Consider the following 12,520-nt stretch of genomic DNA (forward strand, 5'->3'; position numbering starts at 1 on the left):
TTGGAGATTAGGGAAAATTTCTTCATGGAAGCGGTTGTCAGGCATTGTAACAGGCTGCCCAGGGCAGTGGTGGAGTCACCATCCCTGGAGGGGTTTATACGACGTACAGATGAGGCTCTTAAGCGACATGGTTCAGTGGCAGAGTTGGACTCCATTATCTTCAGGGCCTCTTCCAACCAAAATGATTATACAGTTCTGTGATTAACAGATCAAACAGCGACGCTGCCGCCTCGCCCCGGCTCCACAAGATGGCGCCGCCCCCCCCACCCGCCGCGAGGCCGTTAACGCCGCTCCCGCGCGTTTGAAAAATAACGGTCCGGAGGGCACCGCTAGGGGGCGTGCCAGCCTCTTCCGTGTGACGTAGGAGGGGGCGGGGCCGTGTCCCCGGAAGCGGCGCACGTGGGGCTGCGGTAGCGGCAGCGGCGGGTCCATGGGCTCGCGGGCGGCGGGTGCTGCTCATGCGGGTGAGTACCTGGGCGCGCGCCGCCCTCCCTCAATCCCATTCCCGGTAACGGTCGGTAACGGTCCCTGCTCCGGGCTCCGCAGGGGCCGGCGAGCCGCCCGCTGAGGAGGAGATGCCCGAGCTGTCGGACGGTGAGGAGGCCTGGGAGGAAGAGGAGGAAGAAGGTGCTGATACCGAGGGCCCACAGACCCGTTGCCTCTTCTGCGACAGGTGGGGAGGTGAGGGGAGCCCCCCACGCTGGCTAAGGAACACCGTGAGGCGCGATCGTACCCGTGGAGCCTCCCGGGGAAGGGAGGCGGGGGGCGAGGGCCGGGACTCGGGCTGTGGGAAGCAGCATGTCGGAAAAATAAACATTATATAGTTTATAACAGTGCTCGGGGGTTTCGTGGTCTTGTATGCGGCGTTTGCAGAGCCAAAGGTCTTAAATGCAGTATAAGTTCTGTTAAGTCTAGACTAAAGGAGGGAGGGAAAAAAGTGGGAAGCAGATAATTTCCCTCACCATGAATTAGGATGGAAGTTTATCAGTTTATTTATCTCTGTCATCCTTTCCCTTTATCAGTGAATAGATGAGAGTCTCTACTTTGATGCAGCAGATCTACTTGGCCAATGTGTGTACATGCAGTTCTTAGATTTCAGGTTCAATGCTGTCTTTGCTTTCAAAGAGTTTTTGAAAGTTAACAGTGTTTGTGTTTTTTCAAACAAAATTTTACGTTTATTATCTTGTTTTGCAAGCAAGATAAAAGCTGCTTTGTGAGGTATGTGAATAAGATACCCGTTCTTCTTTCTTAAAGGCAAAAGTGATGTGTTCTGAACACATTACTTAGCAGGTCAGAACAGTGTGCATTAAACCCCTATGAGCATTACAGTTTCTAAGCACGTTAATACTGCGTATTCAATAATTTGTTACTCCCAGGTTGTTTAGATCTGCTGAAGATGTGTTCTCCCACTGCAAAACAGAGCATCAGTTTAATATTTGTGATGTGGTCACGAAACATGGTAAGTTTTTTTCCATGAGTTGTCATTTTCTTCTGCATATCAGCATCTTGTTTAAAACAAGTTGCAAAGATTAGCTTGTTTCTAACTGCTTTCCTGGTTGTAGTTGAAGATTCCAAGACTGAAGAAGATAACATATAAGCATTTTTCTAGAATACCTTATATTTATGCTGGCCATTTTCTATATGCTTTATTGACTGGTAAAGCTCTTGACTAGTTACAAAAGCAAGATTGATCTCTGCTGTGCTCAGTTCCCACCCTCCAATGTCTGTTTCCTTCTTTCCAAGTGAAATTTTAAGGTTTGCTTTCACTTGAAGCTGCCATCTGTTTAGGCCAAGGGGGCAACTGAAGAAAGGTATGTATAGGAGGATGTATGTGAAGTGAGGGAGGGCTTTGGAAGAGTTAGAGAAGTGCTGAACTATTGAGCCTGAAATATGTATATTTCATATTAGGGAAAATACATATCGCATTGAGCCTGAAATACGTATATTTTATGTAGAGGAAAATATATATTGCATATAGAGGAAAACGGAGAAAGGCAAACAGAGTTGGAGAGATACTGTGTTAAGAGTGTGCACTAAAATGAGAGAGAGAGATAAGGGGATGGGAATCACACAAAGTGTTTAGAAGTCTAAATTAAATAAATGAAATTTACTTTCATAAACCATGTTCACTTGTGTTCCATTCGTAATTTGCAGCAAACGTATTTGTATTTAGGGTAAGAATTTCCTAGTTTGGTCCTGAAGAAAAAAAAAGTAAATATTAAATTTAAGATAGGAAGAGTGCACTACATAATGATGTACACCCTGAGGGGTAGCTGACCAATTGAACAAGTAATTAGCATTAATTTCATTGTAAAACCTATGTGGGTTTTCTGTAACACAAGCACACTCTTTTTTCCTCTCTTCCTTCTTTTTAGGACTTGATTTTTATGGATACGTTAAACTAATAAACTTTGTTAGATTAAAGGTAGGTGTGCCATGTATAACTTCCATGATCTGTGTCTGGAGAATTGGAAATCAGGATGCTGTGTTTTCAATTTGCCTATTTTTAATAACTATATGAAATTTAGTGTTAGATTTCTAGAAATAAGAAATCACAGGAATTAAAATAACTGTTTATTTAGATGTTAAGTTGATTTCACTTAAAACTGACATTATTTAAACATATTTTATCATTTCCAGAAGAAGATATTCAGATTTTCAAAAATCTACCCTATGTAGTACCACGTTGTTAAATTATCTTCACCTTTAGCTCTCTAACTTGAGTAACAAGTTACTTCTTGATAACTGAAGTTTCTCAGTCTTTGCATGTGTGTTGGTGCAAAAGACCCTTTCTTGAGGATGTAAGCTGGCCAGACCTCTACTTCACTGTTAGTAAGGACCACATGTGATCCCTTAGGCCATAGAACCTAAACTTAACTCAGCTAAAATGACACCAGAAACAAGAAGTCTGATGGGAACCTGCAGTTTTAAGTAGGGCCTGGGTATGTTTTATGTATTCTGTGACTTTGAAGTATGTTCTTTGGTTGTTCCTTAAAAGTTTAGATTTGGACTTACTACCATCTTATGTAATTCAACATCTTAAATCTTCAAATATTTTCTTAAATCCTCAAATAGTTATTTAAGGCATAACTAGCTATGCCGAATAAACACAGAAATGGAAAAACTGAAGTCCCGTATCTGACTTCTCCTTTCCTGACAAAGTATTAATTGTCTGGACTCAAAGAGAAGATAATATAGCATCTGTGACATTTGTGTAAAAACCCTTTGCGCGATTAGTATCTTGTCTTTATTGATTAGCCCTGTTGTAAACTATGTATCTGACACAGCCAAACACCTGAGTAAACTTGGTTCCTGATAACAGTGTAATCCTAGAAGTATCGTTCAATGTCTGTCTGTCTGCTGCTTTACTGCTTGTACTGAGTTCTGTGATCTTGTGGCTTCCTGGGCTTGAGGACCCAGACTAGCTTGTGGGTGTGGTTTTGTGCTCTTCTCTGGTCACCATGGTTGTAGGGTCATTATGTCAAGGCGAGTACTTGTTGTCAGAACCAGGATGGAAGCAAGAAGTCGATTTCTTCACTGTTTTTGCTAGTCATGCTTTAAAGTAACATCTTTCTCAGCCTTTGCTACAAAGTTACTTTAATAGTAATAGCTGGAAGGACAGGTCTTTGCTTATTTTCTTAAATGAAATTGAAGGGATGGTGTTTTTGAAGAAAAGTGGCTTAGGTGCTCTTCTTCTGTCTAGAAACCAACAACAGCATATTTGAGTTCACTCAGCAGCCCACTGCCTTGGGAAGAAGAGGAATATTTGAAACCAGAGCTAGAAGATGATCTCCTGCTTCAGTTTGGTAAATACATGTTTCAGTATGACAGTTCTGCCTTGTGGGGTAAATGTGGTATTGAGAGTTTCTGTCATAAAAAGCATTGTCACTGTTATTCAGTTTATGTATATACATGAGAAAGTTCATGGAGAAGTTGAAGTCAAGAAATCAAGTCACACTGTGAAATTTTTATGACGTGTTATATGATGGTTTTTAATGGCTGAGATTTCCTTAGTCCTGTTTTATTATCTGTATTGGCTTATGCTAAATAAGATGTTCATAGTAGAGATGCTGTATGTAGTAATTGCCTGATAAGCTGTCGCTAACTTCTTACTATATCCAAAAACCGCAGGAGTGTGTATTTTTTTATGCATTGACATCTGTTGAGATCACCAGCTGAATTTAGCAAAAGGTGAAGGGGACCTAGCACCAAGTCTGAGATTTAGTAGTTAAAAAGCAATGTTTCATTTAAATTATTTTTTTTATGCTCTTCTGTGTTTTGTGTGTTCATAAGCTTTATAAAAGCATAAGGAATTAGTTTGAAAATTAAGAGTTGCTAAGTATTAAGACATTTTAAATGTATATACCTTCTTACCTTTTACCATTACCGCTGACAGCCCTTTTGGCCTCAGAATAACATAACTGGAAAAATAGTGTCTCTTTTATCAATAATCAAACACTGGTATTTAGAGAACCCCAAATTCTGGAATTCTGGATATATTTGCTTTGTTAACTTAAGAGCTTGCTTCTAGCATACTTGCTTTTACTGAGTAGTATTGTATTCTGCAGTTAGTCTTATTAAATTCTGTGGTGTTTCATGTAAAACAGACTACTTTTAATCATCCAAAGACAGAAATAACAACATTGAAAACATGTTTCTCAGCTGCTGTGAAGCAACTTGTGACGGGTATTTGTTGTTTTTTTTTTTCTTCCTCCCCGCTTCATCAGACATAGAAGATCTTTGTGAACCTGCAAATGTTTTGCCTTCTAATGGTTTAAATGATACCACGATTCTCCTTGAACAATTAAAACATGCAGAACACAGAGCACGACTTGCAGAAGCAGCCTTGGCTAGAGCACGAGATGATCTTCAAAAAATGAAGTAAGTATTTGCACTGAAGTTTTAGGGTTTTTTTATTTGATGTGGTTTTAGGTGAGGTGAGATCTTCATGTTTAAAGACCAATGGAAATTCAAAGAAATGGTAGAATGTAACTATGGAGTAGAACTTGTTACTTGTCCTGGGACTGTAGGTTTCACTTTTATCTTGTAGATGATTAGTAAATACCTGTAGATGATTAGTGAAAACTACACAAAACCTGCACAAATTGAAAGAGCAAAGTAGGCTTAGGAAAGGTAAATAAATAAGCATGTATTTTGCTTCAGAGCTAGTCCTTCTGTTAGTCCTCCTTTCTGTTAGTCCTCTGGTGACCAGTCACTAGCGGGGTTCTGCAGGGATCCATTTTAGGGCCAGTACTCTTCAATGTCTTTATAAATGGCTCAGACTCAGGACTTGACACATTACTTAGTAAGTTTGCCGATGACACAAAATTGGGAGGACCTGTCAACACTTTTGAGGGCAAGAGAGGCCCTGCAGAGGGATCTGGACAAATTGGAGAACTGAGCAATCACCAGCTGCATGAAGTTCAACGAGAGCAAGTGCTGAATTTTGCACCTGAGACATGGCAACCCTGGGTGTATATACAGACTGGGGGATGAGATGCTGGAAAGCAACTCTGTGGAGAAGGATCTGGGGGTTCTGGTCAGCAGCAAGTTGAACATGAGCCAAGAGGGCCAACCATGTCCTGGGTGCATCCAGCACAGCATCACCAGCCGGGCAGGGGTGGCATTGTCCCTCTCGTGCTCCGCAGTGGACAGATAAACTAGTTGTACTGTAGTAACCTATGTGCTATAATTCATAGTGATAGTGATTCGTGCTGGAGGTTATTCCGTTAAAAGAGAGCACGTAGAGATGTTTCCTTTCAGGTAAATCTCTGAAATAAAGGTAGCTCCCAAGTCAGATGTAGAACAAGAACAGCATACAGGACCTTAATCTACAGTAACCTGGTTTTCTGCTGTTTTCTGTCATTGAAATATGTGTTATGCAAGTCTTGTTCTCCAAGATGTGGAAAAAGTGTTGTAGGTTTTTTAGTGATTGCCTGTTCAGGATCAGTCATGCAGCTCTCTAGGGACTGTTGCCTTCTGAACCTGGGAATAGTAGTATGAGAACACCCACTAATTAAATAGGAAATAATTTATGCAGAAATGTTTTTCAAGTTTGCTAGACCATGTAGATTTACTAAATTATGAGAATTGAAAGGGATACAATGTAAAGACTAGCTAGAGGCCTAATGACCTTTCCCCCCACACCCCCCAAATGATATCTGGTCACCTTTAGTATTAGATATAACTTAAAGATTTAAGAGTATGGCTTGTATAACCTGAATTTTTTCATCTGTGACCTGGTTAGAGATGATGGCTTCTATACATTAAGTTCCTATTTAAGAAAGCATGACCAGTGTTAAAGGTGAGCTTTGACTGCTTTGACATGGTCTATGATGCAAGGTTTGATGTTGGACTGTAGACCTTGGAGGAATATGATCTGGCTGAAGCTTGTGGGCTTTTTCTCTCATTGTGAGTTTAGTATGAGCTGTTTGCTTCTCAGCTTCTGTGGTTTTATGATAAGCCCCTTGATTTGTTTATTTTGTCCTCAAAAGTGCTTTGAGGAATGAGAAGATAACATGCCTATTGGGAATGCAAGGCCACAAAGGAGGAAAAATAAGTTGCAGCATGTGAATAAAAATGAAATGAAAATAAATGGAATTTTAAGCTCTGGTTTGTTTCCACCCAAATGCTTCGATTTTAAAGTACTTTCTTCTACCTTGCACTAGTTGTGCAGTGATGTATAGTTTATATTTCTTGTGGCGTTTGTTGTATTGAGTCCATATCTGCATTACAGAGCCTAAAACACACGTTGGCTTTGACCACTGTGGTACTAGTTTTGTACTAGCAGGCACGAAATAGGCGATTCCCCCTTAAAAATAAAAATGAAGTCCGAATGTTTCACTGCTGATATTTGCTGACTGAAAGCAGAACGGAGGCATTGCAGGAGGGTGATGGATGGAGAATGGTGGTGCAGCAGCCCAGAGAAGCCGGCAGAGGGGGGTTGTGCACACTTAACACCGGTTCTATTGTTGTCAAAGCCCCTGTGCAGGCTGGATTCCTCATCCTTTTTAAGCCCTTTCTCCCCCTCCCACACCCACCTCCTTTGCATGGTCCCATAAGCATGTCTCAAGGGTATATTTCAAACTGATTACAGGCAATTTGCGCAGGATTTTGTGATGAACGCAGATGTCAGAAGCAGCTCATCATCCAGCGCCATTGCAGACCTTCAGGAGGATGAGGATGGTGTTTACTTCAGCTCCTATGGGCATTATGGGATACATGAAGAGATGCTAAAGGTTAGAAAGTCATCTCAACTGCCTCTTAGTAGCACTAAAGAGGAAAGGTGGAATGAAGTGGGCTGTGTGCCCATAAATATGCTGCAGAGCAGCTGCATTTTTAACCCTTTCTATACGTGATTGGTTTTTTCCTAGGAGCTGGATTGAGAGAGCTTTTTTCAGTTTTATTTCCTTTGTATAAATTCTGTTTACAGGAAGCATTAGGAGCATAAAATCATTTACTCCGCAGATATGCTTGAGGATATGTTAACATATCTGTACCACAACCTTACCTTGCCAAAAGCAGCTTTTTCCTGGGTGCTTATAAAGGATAAAACATGGTACAGACAGTGATTTTTTTTTTTTTTCAGTTTATATTTTCCTAACAATTGAAATCTGGTAGGCAAACCATTTCTCAAATATTGTTGTTTGCTATTACACTAGGTAAACAGAAATTGTTGGTATCTGTATGCAGTTCAGTGTGTTGATGACGTGACATGGAACAGCTGGAAAAATTATTTGCTCCTTTTATATGATAAAGATAAAAAATTAATACTTAAAACTCTTTAAAGGTAAACCTGTGTATGCCCTTTTAACTTAAAAAAAAAAACCAAAACAAAACACAAACCCCAACAAATTATAATTGACATGTAAATCAAAATTTCTTAATGCTTCCTTTCAGAGAAAGTGTCATAGTTGTGAAAGTCATAAACAGAAGACAGAGTTAAGTGACTTTGTCCATACAGGTAACACATAAAGTTTTCTGCTTTGTAAGTAATTTAGTGGCCCCAATGTAGAAATATGTATGAATCTGTGTTAAGAGCAGTATAAGCATGAGGTTAATTTTAAGGGAGCGGGATTTTACAGAAGCACAGACATGTCTGCAGAAGTGGAAGAATGTTCTCTAAAATGTATGGTCTAGAGAAACATAATTTAAATATTGAAGATAAAAATAATAGAGGTTTGGTTTTGCAGTTGTATATATGTGTTGTTTAAGATGTTACAGGCTATAAGATGAGGAAGGGTTTCTGCTTGGAAATAAAGTTTATAATAATTGTACATCTGCACAAGGAGATTGGTACAGAATTGTGTTTTATTGGTTTCAGGGAATGCTTGTCAGAAAGATTTTAAGAAGACTTCTCGCTTTTCTAAATATAGAAAACAATTGGTTTGATTCTTTTTTTTTTTTTTATATATGTGCATTGAATTTTTTCCTACGTGCTATGCATTTACTTTGGTTGGGGTTTTTTATATGTCTGCCTTATTTATATCAGTATATTGGTTTGCTACATTACCATTTTCAGGAAGGTGCCTTACTGTCTGAATTTTAAGTCTGTTTCTGACACTGTTCAGTTTTGATTTTTATTTGTAGTTTATGCCTGATAGTGGTAGGATGAAGTTTCAATTTAGTTTTCAGCTGCAAATACTTCAGAGATGGGGGAATAGTATTGTTACTTTACACTGGCTGGATGGCTAGTGTTTCCCTTGTTTTTTTTCCCCTCAAGAATTTTTCACTGTTATATTAATAAATTTCATTTCCATTTTATTTACAAACAAAACAAGAAAACCACCACCAAACAAAAGCCACATTACATTGAAATGGGGAGTGAGCGAATGGAATTGATGACTAGAGAGACCTGAAGTGAGTGACCGTGGCTCGCTGGAGCAGCAGTGCATATAGTAGAGGCAGCAGCAAGAATTGTATTGATTCCGTTGGGGCAGCGCTGAGGCAATGTGAGTGGGCAGGATGGGAGGCTGAAAGCTTTCCAGCTCACTGCTTTCTCGATTGATGCTGAACCTTCCCATTTTTTATTTTTTTTTTAACTTTTTTGGTCGTTTCAGCAAATCCTATTTTATACTGCAATAGAGGTGAAGTACTAAAAATAGTTGCACTGAATAGAACGTCATAGTAAACCAATATGATTTTAAAGGATCCCAAATTCATGTTCGTTTTGTATAAAATCATCCCTATCTGTTTCTTTAGGCTCTGTGTTTGTGATAATCCTCCTAAAGTAAAAACTGGATTTTAAGATTTTCAAGCCCCAAAATAATTTGTTTTGTCTCAAGAATTTTTATGAACATGTTGTTTGTTCTCAGTCTCTGGTTTTGATCTTGTTTTTATGATAAAATATGCTTTGTTTTTTCTTACTAGAGAGAATTTCTTTAGTTTCCATGTTACTTCTAAAAATTCTTACCTGCCATAGTAGAAAAATGTTAACTTATATTTAAGCAGTTGTATTTCATGCTTCAGTACTATTTATAGACTTGTCTTTACTAGATTAAAAAATTGCTTTACATTTTTCTTTTACTTTGCTCTAACACTTGAATTGCAACAGCAATTCCAAAACCTATATTTGGCTGTCTGTGTACCTGCTGATGCATATTAAGAGAATCAAATATTTTAATACGTTACCTTGCTGTCAGATTGAGCAATGCTGCTAGCTTTCATATGCTAAAATACTATAAACGTTTAGTCACGTGCTTGAAAACATTTCAGCTTCTCACGTCATGTCGTATTACAGTTAAGTTTATTTATTATGTTGGGCTTTCATAGAACAAGCTGTACACCTTCAATTACTAGCTTGTCTTGCGAATTTGCAGTTTGTTCAAAGATAGAAAAGGTTAATCTAATTCATAACTTGTTTTTGAAGGAATAAATTGGTACAAAACATAAATTTGAGCTCATGACTCAGATTTTTACCGTTGTGTGGATGGTGGTTATGTGGAGTTGGTGCAGTATTGCAACTCTGTTACTGCTGTTCCTGGAGAGTGGGGAAGAGGTATCAAGAACTTGAACATCCACAATTAAATGCAGTAGGTCAGAAAACTCTAAGTTGCTTAATTTGCAAAGACAACAAATTCTAAAAGAATACAGTATAGGAAGTGTTGTGATGGCAGAACCCCTTGTAGGTGCAGTAACCACAAAACATATTTAGGCCCAGTTAAAAAGCAAGTTTTTCAGCACTTTTGAATGATATGGTGTACATAAATAGAAAAAGTTAAGGTAGTTTTTTATTCTTTAAATCATAGGATAAAGTGCGTACAGAAAGCTATCGTGACTTCATCTATCAAAACCCACATATCTTCAAGGACAAGGTAGGTAGAACACTTCAGAAAATACAATAATTTCTGCACTTATTTTTTTTCTCAAGTGGTAGAAATCCTTCAGATTGGCTGCTTTGTAGCTTTGGGGATGGAGTATCGCACTGACGATGTTTGATTTAACGTGCTCTGGCTTTATGAGGTGGTAGAGTGCTATTCAGCTGCTGGAGGGTGCAGAGCGCTGATAACAGAAGTGCTCATCGCTATTGTTGTTGCTCTGTGTGCCATGTCGGGATGTTCATTAATTATGTTGGCAGGGTTAAGTTGAGCCTTTCCAGTGTATTAAGTGGAGTCTACTTTAGAGGGCCTCTTTACCAGAATTTAAGTGGATTTCAGTTTGTGCCTGATACAGTAAAAACATCCTAGAGCTGGGGAAGAATTCATATGCAACTGATTTATTGAGTTAGTGCTGTTTAGTCTCTCTGAACTCTGTTATTATTAAGGGACTTAAAGCCAAGAACTAGTATTTCGCTTGTAGTCAGGAGAGATTGCACTGACTTTTGTTTATGGTCTTAACTGTGGTTATAACCCCTGCAGAGTTATGATCCTTTTCTTGTCCTCTGTATTTCTGCTGGCTATTGCTGAAGAATTTGTGATGTTCTGAGTTATACTCTGCAGCCTTCTGTTCTGGATTAGCTTTCTTCCACTTGGTGCTCACCATCCTTAACCTATGTATGGTTATCATTTAATGTCAGACCAGGGTGTCTAGATTTATAAAAGGCAATTACTGTTGATTTTTGTTTTGGTTTTGATTGAAACTTTGTTAGTAATAATAATACAAGGATTCAGAATAGTTGTTGAAGTAATAAAAGTACATCCATCAGTTAGTTCCTCAGTTGGAAATTGTGCTAGATACCATTTTGTCCAAGGCGGGAGGTATTTCAGGGTAGGTAATGCATATTCTTTATATGTCTTTATTTTTCTTTTGACAGCCTAAGCAGAAAAAGTCAGGAAAATAGTTTTCTTCCTTTTTACTTCAATCCGCATCATATGCTTGCTTCTACTAAACATTTCTAAGTTCTTTAGTTGTAATGAGAGAACAAGCAGAAGTGTTCTAGAAACATAATGCTACCAGCTATTAAAAGATGCAGGTGATCGTGTAGCTGGGTAGCTAAACCAGCAATGCAGAAAGACCAATAAAAGAAACTTTCTTGGGAGAGATTTAGTTTCACAGATGTCCCTAAAATTGATAACTGCAGATTTTCACAGGGCAAGACTGATCATAAGTTATGTGCAATGTATGTCATAGTGGAACAGTAGTTTTTCGGAATTGGTTGTATATCTCCTATGGGCATATTGGTAACATTTGAAACAAGATGTGGGTGAACTGTAATAGACAATGTTGCTTCAACCCCAGCTGTAGATGCACTTGCTCAAGAACCAGCTAGAAATCATATGTGTGTATTCTGATTTTTTACTTCGCATGAAAGCATTCAACTTCTAAAGAAAAGCTTGTCTGTTATCGCAACACCTGCAAACTGTTTTCCGAACTGTTCTTGTAGCAGTTTTTTGATCAAGATACCTCTTATCTCAAATTCATAGTGTAGCCAAACCCATCGTAGTGTGTTGAAGTTGAATGGAAAGAAAAACTCTCAATTGCTTTGCGTTCCCAACAGCTTGAATCCAAGTGACCAGTTCTCCACTAAACTTCTGTGTCTGACTAAATGTTGCTGTAGTTTTCACTTGGTATGCTGTTATACGGGGTGTTTTTTCAGAGATCTAGTTGGAAGTGACATCTTTTACAGACTTCTGCTTGAGGAACTGTTAAGATGTTTTACTTAATTTACGTATCATATGATGCTCTCAGAACCATATTAGTGAGCGAAACTTGCAACTTGAAGAAATGGGTTGTTTTCCCTTAAAGTTTGATTACAATTTAAAGAAAGAAAAAAGGGTGAGTAAAAGTCTGATACCATATTTCCTAGAACTCCCATATGGTATTCGTCCGTAGAAAATACATAGTGATTTGTTGTTGTTGTGTCTGAAAGGACACGTGTGAGATGGGTTGGAGGAGCTTGTTCAAAGAACCTACTTGATTGTACCAGCTTTTGATGCAAATCTGCAGTGTCCCAAAGAAGTGTGATCACAAAATAGCAGATAACAGAATATCTAGGCTTGTTTATTAGGCATACTGTATTCAGAACCAGCCAATTTGTTCCCTTTCAGCTTTCAAAAAAATTATTTAAACTTGAATGAGTCCT

General features: G+C 38.7%; 1 protein-coding gene across 4 annotated transcripts in view; it reads left to right on the plus strand.

Annotated features, from left to right (window-relative positions):
* The first annotated feature begins 336 nt into the window (after positions 1-336).
* Positions 337-12,520, plus strand: part of PRMT3 (protein arginine methyltransferase 3) — a 51,741-nt gene continuing 39,557 nt past the window's right edge. For 2 of the 4 annotated variants that reach the window (XM_065840145.2, XM_071808815.1), the window contains exons 1-8: positions 337-464; positions 547-673; positions 1,377-1,459; positions 2,376-2,425; positions 3,704-3,806; positions 4,728-4,881; positions 7,097-7,238; positions 10,248-10,313. In XM_065840145.2, the coding sequence (XP_065696217.1) occupies positions 431-464; positions 547-673; positions 1,377-1,459; positions 2,376-2,425; positions 3,704-3,806; positions 4,728-4,881; positions 7,097-7,238; positions 10,248-10,313 (759 nt within the window). In that variant the 5' untranslated portion in view covers positions 337-430. Of the gene's footprint in view, positions 465-546; positions 682-1,376; positions 1,460-2,375; positions 2,426-3,703; positions 3,807-4,727; positions 4,882-7,096; positions 7,239-10,247; positions 10,314-12,520 lie in introns of all 4 variants that reach the window. The other 2 variants (XM_071808814.1, XM_065840147.2) reach the window with 2 other exon arrangements.

The sequence above is a fragment of the Patagioenas fasciata genome, chromosome 5, assembly GCF_037038585.1.
Source record: "Patagioenas fasciata isolate bPatFas1 chromosome 5, bPatFas1.hap1, whole genome shotgun sequence".
Classification (NCBI taxonomy): Eukaryota; Metazoa; Chordata; class Aves; order Columbiformes; family Columbidae; genus Patagioenas; species Patagioenas fasciata.